The following is a 19,135-nucleotide window of genomic DNA, read 5'->3' on the forward strand; positions in this document are numbered from 1 at the left end:
GAGTTGTGCGCAGGAGGATGGATGTGCTGGAAATGAGATGTTTGAGGACAATGTGTGGTGTGAGGTGGTTTGATCGAGTAAGTAACGTAAGGGTAAGAGAGATGTGTGGAAATAAAAAGAGCGTGGTTGAGAGAGCAGAAGAGAGTGTTTTGAAATGGTTTGGGCACATGGAGAGAATGAGTGAGGAAAGATTGACCATGAGGATATATGTGTCGGAGGTGGAGGGAACGAGGAGAAGTGGGAGACCAAATTGGAGGTGGAAAGATGGAGTGAAAAAGATTTTGTGTGATCGGGGCCTGAACATGCAGGAGGGTGAAAGGAGGGCAAGGAATAGAGTGAATTGGATCGATGTGGTATACCGGGGTTGACGTGCTGTCAGTGGATTGAATCAGGGCATGTGAATCGTTTGGGGGTAAACCATGGAAAGCTGTGTAGGTATGTATATTTGCGTGTGTGGACGTATGTATATACATGTGTATGGGGGTGGGTTGGGCCATTTCTTTCGTCTGCTTCCTTGCGCTACCTCGCAAACGCGGGAGACAGCGACAAAGCAGAAAAAAAAAAAATATATATATATTATCCCTGGGGATAGGGGAGAAAGAATACTTGCCACGTATTCCCTGCATGTCGTAGAAGGCGACTAAAAGGGGAGGGAGTGGGGGGCTGGAAATCCTCCCCTCACGTTTTTTTTTCAATTTTCCAAAAGAAGGAACAGTGAAGGGGGCCAGGTGAGGATATTCCCTCAGAGGCCCAGTCCTCTGTTCTTAACGCTACCTCGCTAACGCGGGAAATGGTGAACAGTATGAAAAAAAAATATATATATATATATATATATATATATATATATATATATATATATATATATATATTATTTTTATTTTTTTTATTATACTTTGTCGCTGTCTCCCGCGTTTGCGAGGTAGCGCAAGGAAACAGACGAAAGAAATGGCCCAATCCCCCCCATACACATGTATATACATACGTCCACACACGCAAATATACATACCTACACAGCTTTCCATGGTTTACCCCAGACGCTTCACATGCCTTGATTCAATCCACTGACAGCACGTCAACCCCAGTATACCACATCGCTCCAATTCACTCTATTCCTTGCCCTCCTTTCACCCTCCTGCATGTTCAGGCCCCGATCACACTAAATCTTTTTCACTCCATCTTTCCACCTCCAATTTGGTCTCCCTCTTCTCCTCGTTCCCTCCACCTCCGACACATATATCCTCTTGGTCAATCTTTCCTCACTCATTCTCTCCATGTGCCCAAACCACTTCAAAACACCCTCTTCTGCTCTCTCAACCACGCTCTTTTTATTTCCACACATCTCTCTTACCCTTACGTTACTCACTCGATCAAACCACCTCACACCACACATTGTCCTCAAACATCTCATTTCCAGCACATCCATCCTCCTGCGCACAACTCTATCCATAGCCCATGCCTCGCAACCATACAACATTGTTGGAACCACTATTCCTTCAAACATACCCATTTTTGCTTTCCGAGATAATGTTCTCGACTTCCACACATTCTTCAAGGCCCCCAGTATATTTATATATACACTTATTTTATTTATTTATTATACTTTGTTGTTGTCTCCCGCATTAGCGAGGTAGCGCAAGGGAACAGTCGAAAGAATGGCCCAACCCACCCACATACACGTGTATGTACATATACGTCCACACATGCACATATACATACCTATACATCTCAACGCATACATATATACACACACACAGACATTATATGTACATAATTCATACTGTCTGCCCTTATTCATTCCCGTCGCCACCCCGCCACTCACGAAATGTAAACACCCTTCCCCGCATGTGTGTGAGGTAGCACTAAGAGAAGACAACAAAGGCCACATTCGTTCACACTCAGTCTCCAGCAGTCATGTATAATGCACCGAAACCACAGCTCCCTTTCCACATCCAGGCCCCACAGAACTTTCCATGGTTTACCCCAGACGCTTCACATGCCCTGGTTCAATCCATTGACAGCACGTCGACCCCTGTATACCACATCATTCCAATTCACTCTATTCCTTGCACACCTTTCACCCTCCTGCATGTTCAGGCCCCGATCACTCAAAATCTTTTTAACTCCATCTTTCCACCCCCAATTTGGTCTCCCACTTCTCCTCGTGCCCTCCACCTCTCACACATATATCCTCTTTGTCAATCTTTCCTCACTCATTCTCTCCATGAGACCAAACCATTTCAAAACACCCTCTTCTCCTCTCTCAACCACACACTTTTTTTTACCACACATCTCTCGTACCCTTTCATTACTTACTCGATCAAACTACCTCACACCACTTACTGTCCTCAAACATCTCATTTCCAGCACATCCACCCTCCTCCGCACAACTCTATCTATAGCCCACGCTTCACAACCATATAACATTGTTGGAACCACTATTCCTTCAAACATACCCATTTTTGCTTTCCAAGATAACGTTCTCGACTTCCACACATTTTTCAATGATCCCAGAACTTTTGCCCCCTACCCCACCCTATGATTCACTTCCGCTTCCACGGTTCCATCCACTGCCAAATCCACTCCCAGATATCTAAAACACTTCACTTCCTCCAGTTTTTCTCCATTCAAACTTACCTCCCAACTAACTTGTCCCTCAACCCTACTGTACCTAATGACCTTGCTCTTATTCACATTTACTCTCAGCTTTCTTCTTTCACACACTTTACCAAACTCAGTCACCAGCTTCTGCAGTTCTCACATGAATCAGCCACCAGTGCTGTATCATCAGCAAACAACAACTGACTCACTTCCCAAACTCTCTCATCCACAACAGACTGCATACTTGCCCCTCTTTCGAAAACTCTTGCATTCACTTCCCTAACAACCCCATCCATAAACAAATTAAACAACCATGGAGACATCACACACCCCTGCCACAAACCAACATTCACTGAGAACCAATCACTTTCCTCTCTTCCTACACATACACATGCCTTACATCCTCGACAAAAACTCTTCACTGCTTCTAACAACTTACCTCCCACACCATATATTCTTAATACCTTCCACAGAGCATCTCTATCAACTCTATCATATGCCTTCTCCAGATCCATAAATGCTACACACAAATCCATTTGCTTTTCTAAGTATTTCTCACATACATTTTTCAAAGCAAACACCTGATACACACATCCTCTACCACTTCTGAAACCACACTGCTCTTCCCCAATCTGATGCTCTGTACATGCCTTCACCCTCTCAATCAATACCCTCCCACATAATTTCCCAGGAATACTCAACAAACTTAAACCTCTGTAATTTGAGCACTCACCCTTATCCCCTCTGCCTTTTTACAATGGCACTATGCAAGCATTCCGCCAGCCCTCAGGCACCTCACTATGAGTCATACATACATTAAATAACCTTACCAACCATTCAACAATGCAGTCACCCCCTTTTTTAATATATTCCACTGCAATACCATCCAAACCTGCTGCCTCGCTGGCTTTCATCTTCTGCAAAGCTTTTACTACCTCTTCTCTGTTTACCGAATCATACTCCTATAATCCTCTCACTTTGCACACCACCTCGACCAAAACACCCTATCTCTGCCACTCTATTATCAAACACATTCAACAAACTTTCAAAATACTCACTCAATCTTCTCACATCACCACTACTTGTTATCACCTCCCCATTAGCCCCCTTCACTGATGTTCTCATTTGTTCCCTTGTCTTATGCACTTATTTACCTCCTTCCAAAACATCTTTTTATCTCCCTTAAATTTAATGATACTCTCTCACCCCGACTCTCATTTGCCCTCTTTATAACCTCTTGCAACTTTCTCTTGACCTCCTGCCTCTTTCTTTTATACATCTCCCAGTCATTTGCATTTTCTTCCTGCAAAAATCGTCCAAAAGCCTCTCTCTTCTCTTTCACTAATAATCTTACTTCCTCATCCCACCACTCACTACCCTTTCAAATCTGCCCACCCCCCACATTTCTCATGCCACAAGCATCTTTTGCGCAAGCCATCACCGCTTCCCTAAATACATCCCATTCCTACCCCACTCCCCTTACGTCCTTTGTTCTTACCTTTTTCCATTCTGTACTCAGTCTCTCCTGGTACTTCCTCACACAAGTCTCCTTCCCAAGCTCACTTACTCTCACCACTCTCTTCACCTCAACATTCTCTCTTCTTTACTGAAAACCTCTTCAAATCTTCACCTTCGCCTCCACAAGATAATGATCAGACATCCCTCCAGCTGCACCTCTCAGCACATTAATATCCAAAAGTCTCTCTTTCACGCGCCTATCAATTTACATGTAATCCATTAACACTCTCTGGCCATCTCTCCTACTTACATATGTATACTTAAGTATATCTCTCTTTTTAAACCAGGTATTCCCAATCACTAGTACTTTTTCAGCACATAAATCTACAAGCTCTTCACCATTTCCATTTACAACACTGAACACCCCATATATATATATAATTATTTCATTTATTTATTTTGCTTTGTCGCTGTCTCCCACATTAGCGAGGTAGTGCAAGGAAACAGATGAAAGAATGGCCCAACCCACCAACATACACATGTATATACATACATGTCCACACACACAAATATACATACCTATACATCTCAACATATACATATATATACACACACAGACATATGCATATATACACATGTACATAACTCATAGTCTGGCTTTATTCATTCCCATCGCCACCCCGCCACACCTGAAATAACAACCCTCATGTGCACGAGGTAGCACTAGGAAGACAACAAAGGCCCCATTCATTCACACTCAGTCTCTAGCTGTCATGTAATAATGCACCGAAACCACAGCTCCCTTTCCACATCCAGGCCCCACAGAACTTTCCATAGTTTACCCCAGACGCTTCACATGCCCTGGTTCAATCCACTGACAGCATGTCAACCCCTGTATACCACATCGTTCCAGTTCACTCTATTTCTTGCAAGCCTTTCACCTTCCTGCATGTTCAAGCCCCGATCACTCAAAATCTTTTTCACTCCATCTTTCCACCTCCAATTTGGTCTCCCACTTCTCCTTGTTCCCTCCACCTCTGACATATATCCTCTTGGTCAATCTTTCCTCACTCATTCTCTCCACGACACCAAACCACTTCAAAACACCCTCTTCTGCTCTCTCAACCACACTCTTTTTATTACCACACACCTCTCTTACCCTGTTATTAATTACTCGATCAAACCACCTCACACCACATATTGTCCTCAAACATCTCATTTCCATCACATCCACCCTCCTGCACACAACTCTATCCATAGCCCACACCTCGCAACCATACAATATTGTTGGAACCACTATTCCTTCAAACATTCTCATTTTTGCTTCCCAAGATAATGTTCTTGACTTCCACACATTCTTCAAGGCTCCTAGAATTTTCACCCCCTCCCCCACCCTATGATTCACTTCCGCTTCCATGGTTCCATCCGCTGCCAAATCCACTCCCAGATATCTAAACACTTCACTTCCTCCAGTTTTTCTCCATTCAAACTTACCTCCCAATTGACTTGACCCTCAGCCCTACAGTACCTAATAACCTTGCTCTTGTTCACATTTACTCTCAACTTTCTTCTTTCACACACTTTACCAAACTCAGTCACCAGCTTCTGCAGTTTCTCACATTAATCAGCCACCAGTGCTGTATCATCAGCGAACAACAACTGACTCACTTCCCAAGCTCTCTCATCCACAACAGACTGCATACTTGCCCCTCTTTCCAAAACCCTTGCATTCACCTCCCTAACAACCCCATCCATGAACAAATTAAACAACCATGGAGACATCACACACCCCTGTCGCAAACCTACATTCACTGAGAACCAATCACTTTCCCCTCTTCCTACACGTACACATGCCTTACATCCTCGATAAAGACTTTTAACTGCTTCTAACAACTTGCCTCCCACACCATATATTCTTAATACCTTCCACAGCATCTCTATCAACTCTATCATATGCCTTCTCCAGATCCATAAATGCTACATACAAATCCATTTGCTTTTCAAAGTATTTCTCACATACATTCTTCAAAGCAAACACCTGATCCACACATCCTCTACCACTTCTGAAACCACGCTGATCTTCCCCAATCTGATGCTGTGTACATGCCCTCACCCTCTCAATCAATACCCTCCCACATAATTTCCCAGAAATACTCAACAAACTTATACCTCTGTAATTTGAGCACTCACCCTTATCCCCTTTGCCTTTTTACAATGGCACTATGCAAGCATTCCGCCAATCCTCAGGCACCTCACCATGAATCATACATACATTAAATACCAACCAGTCAACAATACAGTACCCCCCTCTTTCAATAAATTCCACTGCAATGCCATCCAAACCCGCTGCCTTGCCGGCTTTCATCTTCCGCAAAGCTTTTACTACCTTTTCTAACCCTCTCACTTTGCACACCACCTTGACCAAAACACCCTATATCTGCCACTCTATCATCAAACACATTCAATAAACCTTCAAAATACTCACTCCATCTCCTTCTCACATCACCACAACTTGTTATCACCTCCCCATTAGCCCCCTTCACTGAAGTTCCCATTTGTTCCCTTGTCTTACGCACTTTATTTACCTCCTTCCAGAACATCTTTTTATTCTCCCTAAAATTTAATGATACTCTCTCACCTCAACTCTCATTTGCCCTCTATTGGATTTATCATACTTAACCACCGTCTCCTGCGTTAGCGACGTAGCGCAAGGAAACAGATAAAGAATGGCCCAGCCCACCCACGTACACATACATAAATGCCCACACATGCGCATATACATACATATACATTTCAACATATAAATACATATACATACACAGACATATACATAAATACAAATGTCCATATCCATACTTGCTGCCTTCATCCATTCCTGTTGCCACCCTGCCACACACCGTCTCCTGCATTAGCGACGTAGCGCAAGGAAACAGATAAAGAATGGCCCAGCCCACCCACATACACATACATAAATGGCCCACACATGCGCATATACATACATATACATTTCAACATATAAATACATATACATACACAGACATATACATAAATACAAATGTCCATGTCCATACTTGCTGCCTTCATCCATTCCTGTTGCCACCCTGCCACACATGAAGTAGCATCCCCCCCCCCCAACCATCCAGCAAGGCACTGCAAAAAAAAAAAAAAAAAAAAAAAAAAAAAAAAAAAAAATAAAAGCCACATTCATTCACAATCAGTTTCTAGCTGTCATGTGTAATGCACTGAAACCACAGCTCCCTTTCCACATCCAGGCCCCAAAGACCTTTCCATGGTTTACCCCAGATGCTTCACATGCCCTGGTTCAATCCACTGACAGTACGTCAATCCCGGTATAACACATCGTTCCAATTCACTCAATTCCCTGCACGCCTTTCACCCTCCTGATGTTCAGGCCCTGATCGCTATTTCATGTGTGGCAGGGTGGTGACAGGGATGGATGAAGGCAGCAAGTATGAACACATACATGTGTATGTATGTATATATATGTATATGTTGAAATATATAGGTATGTATATGTGCATGTGTAGGCGTTTATGTATATACATGTGTATATGGGTGGGATGGGCCATTCTTTCATCTGCTGCCTTGCGCTACCTCGCTAATGTGAGAGACAGTGATTAAGTCTAATAAAAAAATATGCATATATATATATATATCCAGATATTTACAAAAGTTTTTAACTACAATGATGGCTAACATAAAAAAAATTTCTTCCCAAGAGATTAGTATGAAATACTCACTGTTTGTTGTAGGGATCTTTCTCTGCTAGTTTTTCCAATACATTAATCTCTAGCTTGGCAGCTTCTCTGTACTTCTCTACATTCTTGATAATCTTCAGGGCTATGAAGCGATCACTGTCAAAGAAAAGATGCCATATGAGAAAAAGCATCTATAAACTTCTATTTTACATATATATATATATATATATATATGTATATATTTGTGTGTGTGAGTATAAACTGGTTTGTACTATAAGGGAAGGAGTTTGTTACACCCATGGGGCTCTACCTTTTGAACATTATATACTCTCATAAAATTTCTTAAAATCTTTGTACGCTGTCTGCATTAACCAAGCCCTCAGTCATTCAATTTCATTTATCCACCACTCTTATACTTTACATCTTTCATTACTTTCTTGCTTAATTTCATGTTATGTCCCCTGATTGCTCTAACCCTAAATCTTTCAAAGAACAGTTCATTGTCTACATCTTTGATTTGTTTTAAAAACTTAAAGGTTGAGATCAAGTCATCCTTCACTTTTTTTTCTTCCATGGTGAACAAATTCAAATCCTATAGCCTTCCCCTGTACCTCAGCCCTCTTGACTATGGGACCATCTTTGTTGCTCTCCTCTGGACCTTCTCCGTCCTGCTTTCTCTTTTGACTAAAACAAGGCTCATAAAAATAGAGGTCTGTTACAAATGGCCTCCTTTCCCTGAAACCATACTGTCTCTCACTTAATTTCTCTTCCATAAAAAGTCAGTTTGCTTTTGACTGTCTCTTTCAGTACCTTACAGACCATGCTTATCCGAGAGACCAATCTTTAGCTGAGCACTATCCTTGGTTTCCTTCCTTATACAGGGGTAGATATAATGTAGGTATAACACTTTCCCGCTTCCAATCCCATGGCACTTAACCTTTTTCAGTGATGAATATTTCAAGTGGTCTGTCAAGAGTATCTGTACCCCTCTGCACATACAAAGATATTTTACTGAACCATGAACCTGAAATGGGTCAGGGCCCTTTAGTATTTTGTTGATGTCTAATCCATATATTTCAATGCTTTTCAAAGAGCTTCTATCCGTTCCATCATGCTGGCATTGAGGCATAATGTCGTCCACCATGAAAACACTCTTGAACTTGTCATTCAGTTCCTTGAATATCCTTGCAACTTTCTTCAAAACTTTTCTCTCAGAACCCATTTACCCTATAACCAGCTCTTTAAAGGACAAAATACTCCTCGTGAATTGGTGGAAGCTTTGGACTGTCTAATGCTTTATCTTCAGCTTTTTTGTACCTCCTTTCTTGTCCTGTGATAGTAATCTCTTGTTCTCTTATACCTTTTAAATGTTGGCTGGGTGGAATGCCACTTGTCTCTTCTCCACAGTATATCATGAAGCTCCTTCCCTTTTTGACATCTTTTGAGCCACTCTTTTCTTTTTGGCTAAAGGTGCCCATGTTCCTACCCCTTCATTATGAATTTCACAAAACTTTTCATCACAATGCCCTGTTCCCTAACTACTGAACACCATATCCTTATTCATGTTACCACAGAAATGATTAAGTTCTCAATAAAATCCACAATTTTTCTCCTCTGTGAGTTAGGTTTCATTGATGCTCTCTTTATGTCATGTACTACATAATCAAACTCCTTGATGTGAAAATTTTTCCAGTTGGTGTATTAATACACAATGCTCTCAATACACATCTTACTGTGAGTCAGGGTAATACCTACTAATGATGGGGTATCGGTACCCCTGATTCAAATGTGCTGAGCAAAGATGTGGTAAAGAAAATTTCATGTACACATTTTGTAAAGATATTGCATCTTCAAGACTCTCTCTCACCATGAGGATTCAAATTTTCCCCATCTTTAAAAATGAAATCCCTAATTATTAGCACTTAACTATCTCTGACAAATGCATGCCTTACTGCTTCATGTCCAATCATGATTGTTCCTTCCTTTTTTCAAAGTATATTTAACCTGGTTCATTAAAATTCTGAAGAGAATTATATAAAATCAACTTCCTGCCATTACTTTTCCAACTATGTAATGCATAAATGAGACATCTACCAGTATTTTCTGAATCTTAAAACTGCCCAGTGTTAAGATGGCCAATCCTCCTCATTTGTTTTCTCTTTCCCTCCTTAGTACCAAGTATCTATCTGTAGAGAACAAGTGAAATCATATCTTTAGTGAGCTTGCTCTGAACTCTAAGAACATCAAGAGCATTTTTCCCTAATTCAGTCAATGAATTCTAGCTTTACACCATTATCTACTTGTCCTTCTGCACTGTATATATATTACTGTATTTTCAGTCTGACCCAACACAACATTCCCGACCTTTCTGTAGTCCTAGCTGGGCTGTTCTGTCCTCCTTCCTCTTTTGCTCTCTCTCCATTTTGACTGAATTCTTTAGTTTTCTCTCCTCCCATGATTTACTATTTCAGATGAATACCTTGCTAACTTTCACCTAACATTTAAGTTTCTCAGCCTTCCAAAGTACCTCCTGGTTAGAAGACTCTGGACGGAATAAGACCACAACTGGTTGTCCTCTTAAGTCTTGTTATATCCTACAAGTCTTCTTTCCTTTAAAACAGAAGCTATATCCAGCATTTCTAAAGCCTACAGTACTCTTTATATCAGCATCACTTAAATTTCAATGCTTTTTTCTCAGTTTAAAATAAGATAATCTCCAGTCCAAAAATAATCAATGATTTACATCTAACACCCTCCAGCTTCACTAATCATTCAAAATAGCAGCCATCCACTCTTCTGTAAGTCCCTTGGTAATTACTCTGCTATCTTCACATTTGACCTTCCCAAAGACCTCTTTTGCTATCAAGCACTGATCCAGTATGATCTTAACTTTTCTGAACTACCATTCTTTCTAAAGCTTCATTTAATTCCTTGTGTGTGTGTGTGTGTGTGTGTGTGTGTGTGTGTGTGTAACAAACAGCATTAAAGCTCCTACAAAATCTTAATTTTTCAAAACAAACTTTTATCTCTAAAGAACACAGGAAATGTAGTTATTTAATACAAAATACAAGTAATGTACAGTTATTCAATAACAGAGACCCAGCAATGTTCTACATTAATCAAAACAATATTAATGGTAGTGAAGGAATGCTCACAGAAGGCACCACACTAATATAGCATTGAAAATATCATATCATCACCTACTATAAAATTACAATGAAATAAATTGCAATACAAGCATTAAGAGGTATGACAGACTTATGTACCATCTCCAATGCTTCTGAAATCATAGTATAGGATGACTTGAATCTCTAATATGATATGTATTTTCAATACTTCATATCTACTGCAACTCTAAAGCTCAAATAATTCCTAACTCTTCAGTAAATAAAAAAATCACTTGGTATACATTATATTCCTAATAACATTACAGCAAAACTGATAATGATACAAGAACTATTTGTAATAATAAAATAAACTATCTTTTACCTTTAGCTTCATTCAACACTAATCATAAACTGTTTCATAATTTCCAATTCTGCACACTAAATGATGTCATGTGAGATGAAAGTACCATTTGCATCATTCCCACAAAGAAAACATCTTAATGCATATAATTGGAAAAAAAAATCTAACAACCTCAAATGAAATACCATTAGTTCTAAAATGTTCATCTATGGCATATAGTTCTCGCTCTCAATCAATCTCATCCTACACCTTCCCTTATGCAGTATCACCATTTATCATTATATTCTTTCACTTAGCTTCGCTTTCATGTCTTTACTCTTTACTCTATCCATTCTCCTAACTGCATGAGTTATCCATCTCTACTGTTCTCATTTTCTGACCTATATGAACCTCTTATTATATACTGGAGCTGGAACAAGCACTCAGTCAGGCAGGTTTCAAGTACATGCTACAATTCTTATTCACCAACTTCAGCTTTCTCATTGCCATCTGTAGTGATCATCTCTCCTAAATATCTACATTTGGGAACAGCAAATTCTTCTCCATTCAAACTTACATCAAATAGTGATTGTTTACTTTCAAAAACCAGAACCCTGCTCAAACTCAAAACAACTTTTTACATCCTCCTCCTTTAGTAGTAATAAAAGCTTCCAACCATTTAATCTAACTCCTTAGTTCATCAAATGAATCAGTCATACAAAAATAACTGTGTAAGTTTCCACAGTTTCCTACCTCGTTTTGAGGTACATTAAAACTGCCATTTCTTTATCATACAAACTCTTTCACTGCGAAAGCATACATGTAAATTATTCTGAAACACATACAACATAACTGGTGACCTTAACCATAAGCCTGTCTGACACTTCAAATTCCTCAGGTTGCAGAGCATGCTGAGGTATCAAGATGATAGCCAATATTCCACACAGCAGGAACTATCATAGGAGGTGGGGATAAGTGACTGCTACTGAGCAAACAAGCGACTTTATGACCTATTTTTAACATCAAGTACTATAACCTGTTGGGAGGTCATTCAATATGTAGAAGTTGTGTGTGCATGTATGTTGGGGGGGGAACCTCCAATCTAAGAGCCTCATATTTGTATACATCAAACTCTTCCTAGATGAAATACAGGTGAAGTGTTCACCAAACCGAAGTCAATGTGTAATGGTAATGAATCATCTAACACAGAATATTCATAAAATGAGTTTGAAATGCAATGTGACTGGCTCAGACAGTCTCTAATCTCAACTTGTGTTTTCAGTCTATAATTTCCTAACAATCATGATGAGCCAAACTGATGTTGCTATGGTGAGGGTAAAAGCAAGCTATAAAATGTTCTATAACAACCTAACAGTATCTGTTAAAAATTTAGCCAGACAATATTTAGGAAAACTAGTGAAAAAAAAAAAAAAAAATCTAGGGGGGGGGGGTTCCACTTGAATACATAAATCTACCATGGATTAAGTAAAATAGTGACGTAAAAGCCATCTCTATTCAATTCAAAAAGGTATCTGTAAGGATGAATGACTGTTAGTTGGTCAAATTACTATGAATGATTCAAAAGATAGTGTTCATTATGTTCAGCACATATGTATGAGTGGATGTAATCTGGCTCCATATTTGAAAATGAACTGAGAATCTACAAAAAGGAGTAATCATATAAAATCTGATGAAAATTCAATGCAATACATCAAAACCAGAGAAAAATACTTTCCAATATAGACAGCACAGACAAAGATATACAAAACTGGTGGTAGTGTTAGTTTCCTAAATTTTCTACAATTACACAAATCAAACAATCCAAAACTACTGTTAAGGAAAGAGTTCATACATATATGAGGAGCAATCCTACTCTATCTATCACCCTGAGCTTAGGAAAGAGAAAATGAGGTTTCTTGTCAAGTTGGATCAAATCATAACTACCTTCACTAAAACCAATGATCAGAGTGACAAGCCAAGGTCCAGTGACAGTGGTCAAAAGATCTCACGGAATCTAAGTAAGGCTTAACTTGATTTAACAAAGACAGTATGTGAAACTGGTAAGGAACAATGTGGTTTGATGTGGTTGGTACAGAAAGTGTGGATCAGGTGTTTGCTTTAAAAAATGAGAGAACTAAAAAAATATAAATGGATGTGTATGTGGCATTTCTAAATCTGGAAAAAGCACATGATAAGGTTAATCAAGATGCTTTGTGGAAGGTCTTACGAATTTATGGCGTGGGAGGAAAGCTTTTAGAAGAAATGAAAAGGTTTTATCAAGGGTGTAAGGCATGTGTACGAGTTGGAAGAAAGGAAAGTGAGTTGTTTCAAGCAAAGGTTGGTCTGTGGTAGGGGTTTGTGATGTCAACATGGTTGTTTCATTTGTTTGTGGATGGAGTGGTGAGGGAGGTAAATGCAAGAGTCTTGGAGATAGGGGAGAGTATGCAGTCTGGAAGGGATGAGAGGGCCTCACAAGTGAGTCAGTTACTGCTTGCTGATGATAGATTCAAGTGAGAAGCTGCAGAAGTTGTTAACTGAGTTTGGAAAAGTGCGTGAAAGGAGAATATTAGGCACAAATGTGAGTAAAAGCAAAGTTATTAAATTTAAGCCTAAGGAGAAACTTCAAGACAAATTCCTATGTACTGAATTCATATGGAGTTTGCCAGAATCTACATACAGGCTTTCTATGTTAAAAAATGAATGCTCCTGTGAATATTCTAATACAGTATCAAGATTATGGACACAATATTTAGAATCAATTTCACCTGTAACATCTGAGTTTCCCCAAGTCTGCCTCCAGTGTGCACAAAAATTACTGAATTTACCTCACCAGTGTTCATAATAATAATACAGTAAAGGGCTGCTTTGCAAGACATCGAAATTTGCAGGAGACACTGAGCTGAGAATTAAATTGAAAACAGAAAAGGGGTGACAACAGCTTCAAACTGTCTTGGACAGACTGATGGATTAAGCCCTTAGATAGCAAAAGAATTCTAACAGTGGTAAATGCAAATTTTACATATCAGTAGTAAAAACGAAGAGGCAAGCTAGTCTAATTCTAACAGTGGTAAATGCATATTTTACACATCAGTAGTAAAAACGAAGAGGCAAGCTAGTCTGACATCTGCTGAGCTATAACAGGTAAAAGAGGAAAAGACTAAAGAGTAGTAATCTCTGATAACTAAAGCCTGGTATAAAAAGCACAGAGGCATCAATAAAAAAGAAACCACAAGTTCTTAGTTTCACTAGTAGGGCTTCTGAATTAATGTCTTCTAAGGAACTATTCCTCACTCTTTACAATATAATGATGTATTCCCACCTTGAATACTGGTTCAGTCTTTGGTTGTCATACTTGAAAAAAGACATAAAACAGAATGCAAAGAGTACACTGATGAGCAACCAAGATTATTCGTTGATAATGACTAATAAGCAAATTCTGTGAGAGCTGCCTTGATAACCTATGAGATGGCACAAGCAAATGAATGCCTTAAACAGCTACTTAAAAGGCTAGCTTTATGATTTCATTTGCAGTAATGAATACAAACTCAAGGTCAAACAACTTACTTTTGAATGATGCAAAATACTTTCTTTCAACAGGATTGTTAACATATGGCATAATCTACCAATTCAGAGTAGCTGAAAGGAGCACCATAGATAAATTTCAGAAAAAAATTGATAAATACTGTATTTCACTTTCAGTCCATAACTGATACTATCTGCACCTCCTTAATTACTCGTAAAGTTTACAAGTGCTTCTCTTTAACCCTTCAATGTCTTCTAATGGATACTTATACAAGCAAAGCGACACTTCATAACAGCATATCAATACATCATAATTAGGATCTCATTTTCAAGGCTGCGAGCCAAGCCTAATGGTAGCTGAGGTGACAGTGTGGGCTAATTTTTTCCTGTAGTTCGTCCTCCTCCAGCCATGCCAATGAGAGCACAATATCACAAGTTTTCTAAGCAGCAAATTGAGTGGGTTTTAGCTAGATTTAGAGGACCAGGCATTAACTAAACTATTGAAGTTAAGTATAGGGCAAAATATTCTTCTGAAAAGATTTTTTTCCCCATTGTTATAAGAATATCTTTGAAAGAGTATAGTTAAATATATATTTCAAACTTAGAAAACGTGTACTCTTAGGGTTGGAAAGGAAAACTTAGCGAGACATTTAGGGGTTAAATCATCTATATGCTTTTTTCATCACACTAAGTAAAGTTTTATTTTTTTGAAAGTATCCAACATTCTAATTCAGTTTGAATGCCTTTATATCTAATATGAAAATGCAGTTCTCGTATTGCAGCATTTAACAAAATCCTAAGTATTACTGACTAGTCTCAAGTGGTAGCTACGATGGCATGCATCATTAACATGGCCTTATCCTTAAGGGTATGTAAATACAAGAGCAACAAGTATCCTAAAGTCGACTGCTGACCTGCTGGGACTGCTCACACAAGTGCTAACCTTCTATACTACTCTTTCTTCTGACCTTAACAAAATAATATACAGGGCATATACTGTATAATGCCTCCCAGACCATTTGTAAATAAAAATATAAACCATGGGAGATCCTTATGAAAGACTGGGAGCTGCCCCTTCATTTCCTACAAAAAAGAAAGCCCTAAGTACTAAGCAAAGCACTACAAATATATGAGCAATTTTCAATAACATGAGAAACTTGCAGGAGAAGCAACAGTTGCTACCAGGGGTGGGGTGACATGTGGGCCCACCAAGACAGCAGCTAAATATAGAGAGAAGAGCAACATGCAAGTACATCAAGACAGAGGCCACAAGGGGCAAGGCAGAGTGTATGCACACCAAGACAGCAGCTACAGGGAAAGGAACAACATGTATGCCCATCATAACAGCAGCTGCAGGGATTGGGACAACACAACCCTATTAAAACAATAGCTATCTGGAATGCACTAACATTAAGGTCAGCAAAAACATGAAGTGGAATTATATAAACACTAACAAACACCCCAGCTGAGTAACCAACAGTAGCTACAGGAATGGGGCAACACAAAGGCCCATCAATACAGCTGCTATAGGGAGTGGAACTGCATGCAAATACACCAAGACAGCAGGCAAAGATAATAGGACATGGTGATGTACCAAGAAAGCTGTTATAGGGATCCCTTAAGTTGACATGCTGGTGCACCAAGACAGAAAATATATGGAGTGGGACGACATAAAGTTAAACCAAAACATAAGGTAGTGGGAGTGGAACAACATGCATATATAAGACAGCTGCACTGGAAATGAGACAACACACAGGCACACTAAGACTGCAGCTGAAGTCAGAATTTTAGGCATTAAAGTGACGAATGCCACTAAAACCTATTTCAACTGGCATGTGAGGTGACTTTGTTTTATTTGCAATGCTAAAAATAGCATTAAGACAACATAACCTTGGCTGCTTCATCAGCTTTCCTTTCCATTTCAACATAATAATGGGAATCTCTTATGCAAACCTAGGCTACATCCAGCTGTTGCAATACTGCTCCTCATTTGAACATCATACTATCACGTTCTGTGTGCATAAGTTAGCATTAGCTACCTTGCTAATGCGGGAAATGGCGAATAGTTTGAAAGAAAGATAAATATATATATATATATATATATATATATATATATATATATATATATATATATATATATATATATATATACATATATTATCATCTTCATTACACTTAACTGCTGTTTCCCGCATCAGCGAGGTAGTACAAGGAAACAGACGAAGAATGGCCACACCACTCATAAACACATTTGTTTTTCCATACATATTCACCACTTCCCACATTAGTGAGGTAGCATTAAGAACAAAGGACTGAGCCTTGGAGAGAATATCCTCACCTGGCCCCCTTCTCTGTTCCTTCCTTTGCTATATAACCAGATGTTGTATCACTGTATGATAAGATGATAACGACACCTTACATCTGGACAGATATCATGAAAATATGATCCAAAAATTTGGTACTACAAATCCTTTTGTCCTACTGCTGACCAAGGCAAATCAATGTTGATTATCACAATCCACAGATTCTAGTCTAACCCACAAGATTTGCGGGTTAAATCTAAACACACAGTTCCCTCTGGTGTGCTAAAGTCGAAAAAACAAAAAGCCAAGTGGCCAACACAGGAAATCAGCCAACTGGGGCAGGGTGTGCCAAGAGCACCAGCAGCGGTGGTGGCCCAAGCCTCTCACTAGTCGCAGATCACCAGCATGCCAATTCTAACCCCCCATGAACACAAATAACTGCAAGAACCATGGGAATTCTATGACCTACCACACACATAAAAGCAATTTTTGTTTCCATTAGTCATTCACATAATGCAAAGGGTAATGTCTGGGATTATATTGTGACAGAAGTACAGTTACAAGGAAGTATATAGTGAATATGGCAGGTGAAACAAGGCAGTGGTTGCAACAATAATTATGATGTGCAAAGACGGATAAGAGCATCAATAAAGATCAATTACATCTGACAAGTCAAGTGTAGAGGAGTGGACAAGCAAATGTGGCTGGCATATGTGTGATGGGGTGGGACCAAGTGGGTTTTAAATGGAAGGTGGCAGTCTAACCTCTTGATAGGTAATAGGATGCTGGGTGATGGGGTGGGTGATTTTCAAGTGGGTTAAAGGTGAAGACTGGTAAGGTGTAGGACAATACCCTCTGGACATTGGATAATGGAGTGGGGGCTAAAGAATGATGGGATGGGGCTAACCTAATGCATAAATGGAAGCAGTGGGTAATGGGGTAGATGTTGATTAGAAAAGAGGCTTGACTGGGATGGGGTGAAGATTAGTAGAGAGAGAGTGTGGCAAATGAACTAGCCGAATGTTTCAATGAGATGCATTATAGTGTAGTTCCTGCTGTTAGACCTGTCACTCTGTGACTGGTGTGGCCCATGCTGCTGCCACCCTCAAGTGGCCACTCTAAACAGACCACCACCTAAATATATAATTTTTATGTATTTCCATTAAAAGAGAACTTGAGAAAGTCTGTTTCCTCCTTCTGAGCACTGAGTTTACACTTTCTTGTCCCTCCCTGTTCAGAAATAAACCAATCAATTCCAGAGATAGAGATGCTCTGTGGAAGGTATTACGAGTATATGGTGTGGGAGGTAATCTGCTAGAAGCAATGAAAAGTTTTTATTGAGGATGTAAGGAACGTGGAAAATAAGGAACACAGGAAAGTGAGTGGTTCCCAATGAATGTCAGTTTGCGGCAGGGGTGTGTGATGTCTCCATGGCTGTTTAATTTGTTTATGGATGGGGTTGTTAGGGAGGTGAAAGCAAGAGTTTTGGAGAAAGGGGCAAGTATGCAGTCTGTTGTGGATGAGAGGGTTTGGGAAGTGAGTTAGTTGTTGTTTGCTGATGATACAGGACTGGTGGCTGATTCGGGTGAGAAACTGCAGAAGTCGATGACTGAGTTTGGTAAAGTGTGGGAAAGAAGAAAGCTGAGAGTAAATGTGAATAAGAGCAAGGTTATATTAGGTTCAGTAGGGTTGAGGGACAAGTCAATTGGGAGGTAAGTTTGAATGGAGAATAACTGGAGGAATTGAAGTGATTTAGATATCTGGGAGTGGATTTGGCAGTGGATGGAACCATGGAAGTAGAAGTGAGTCACAGGGTGGGGGAGGCGGCAAAGGTTCTGGGAACATCGAGGAATGTGTGGAAGGCGAGAATGTTATCTCGGAGAGCAAATATGGGTATGTTAGAAGGAATAGTGGTTCCATCAAAGCTATATGGATGTGAGGCATGGATGATAGATAGGGTTGTGCGTTGGAGGGCGGATGTGTCAGAAATGAGATGTTTGAGGACAATATGTGGTGTGAGGTGGTTTGATCGAGTAGGTAATGAAAGGGTAAGAGAGATGTGTGGTAATAAAAAGTGTGTGGTTGAGA

General features: G+C 39.6%; 1 protein-coding gene across 13 annotated transcripts in view; it reads right to left on the bottom strand.

The window, feature by feature from the left end:
- LOC139759442 (uncharacterized) overlaps window positions 1–19,135 on the bottom strand; it is a 227,895-nt gene that overhangs the window by 105,908 nt on the left and 102,852 nt on the right. For all 13 annotated transcript variants that reach the window (XR_011715054.1, XR_011715055.1, XR_011715051.1 and 10 more), the window contains one exon: window positions 7,818–7,931. Coding sequence is in view for 8 of the 13 variants with exons in the window: in XM_071681557.1 (XP_071537658.1) it covers window positions 7,818–7,931 (114 nt within the window). In the remaining 5 variants the exon portion in view is untranslated. The remainder of the gene's footprint in view (window positions 1–7,817; window positions 7,932–19,135) is intronic.

Source organism: Panulirus ornatus, chromosome 33, assembly GCF_036320965.1.
Source record: "Panulirus ornatus isolate Po-2019 chromosome 33, ASM3632096v1, whole genome shotgun sequence".
Classification (NCBI taxonomy): Eukaryota; Metazoa; Arthropoda; class Malacostraca; order Decapoda; family Palinuridae; genus Panulirus; species Panulirus ornatus.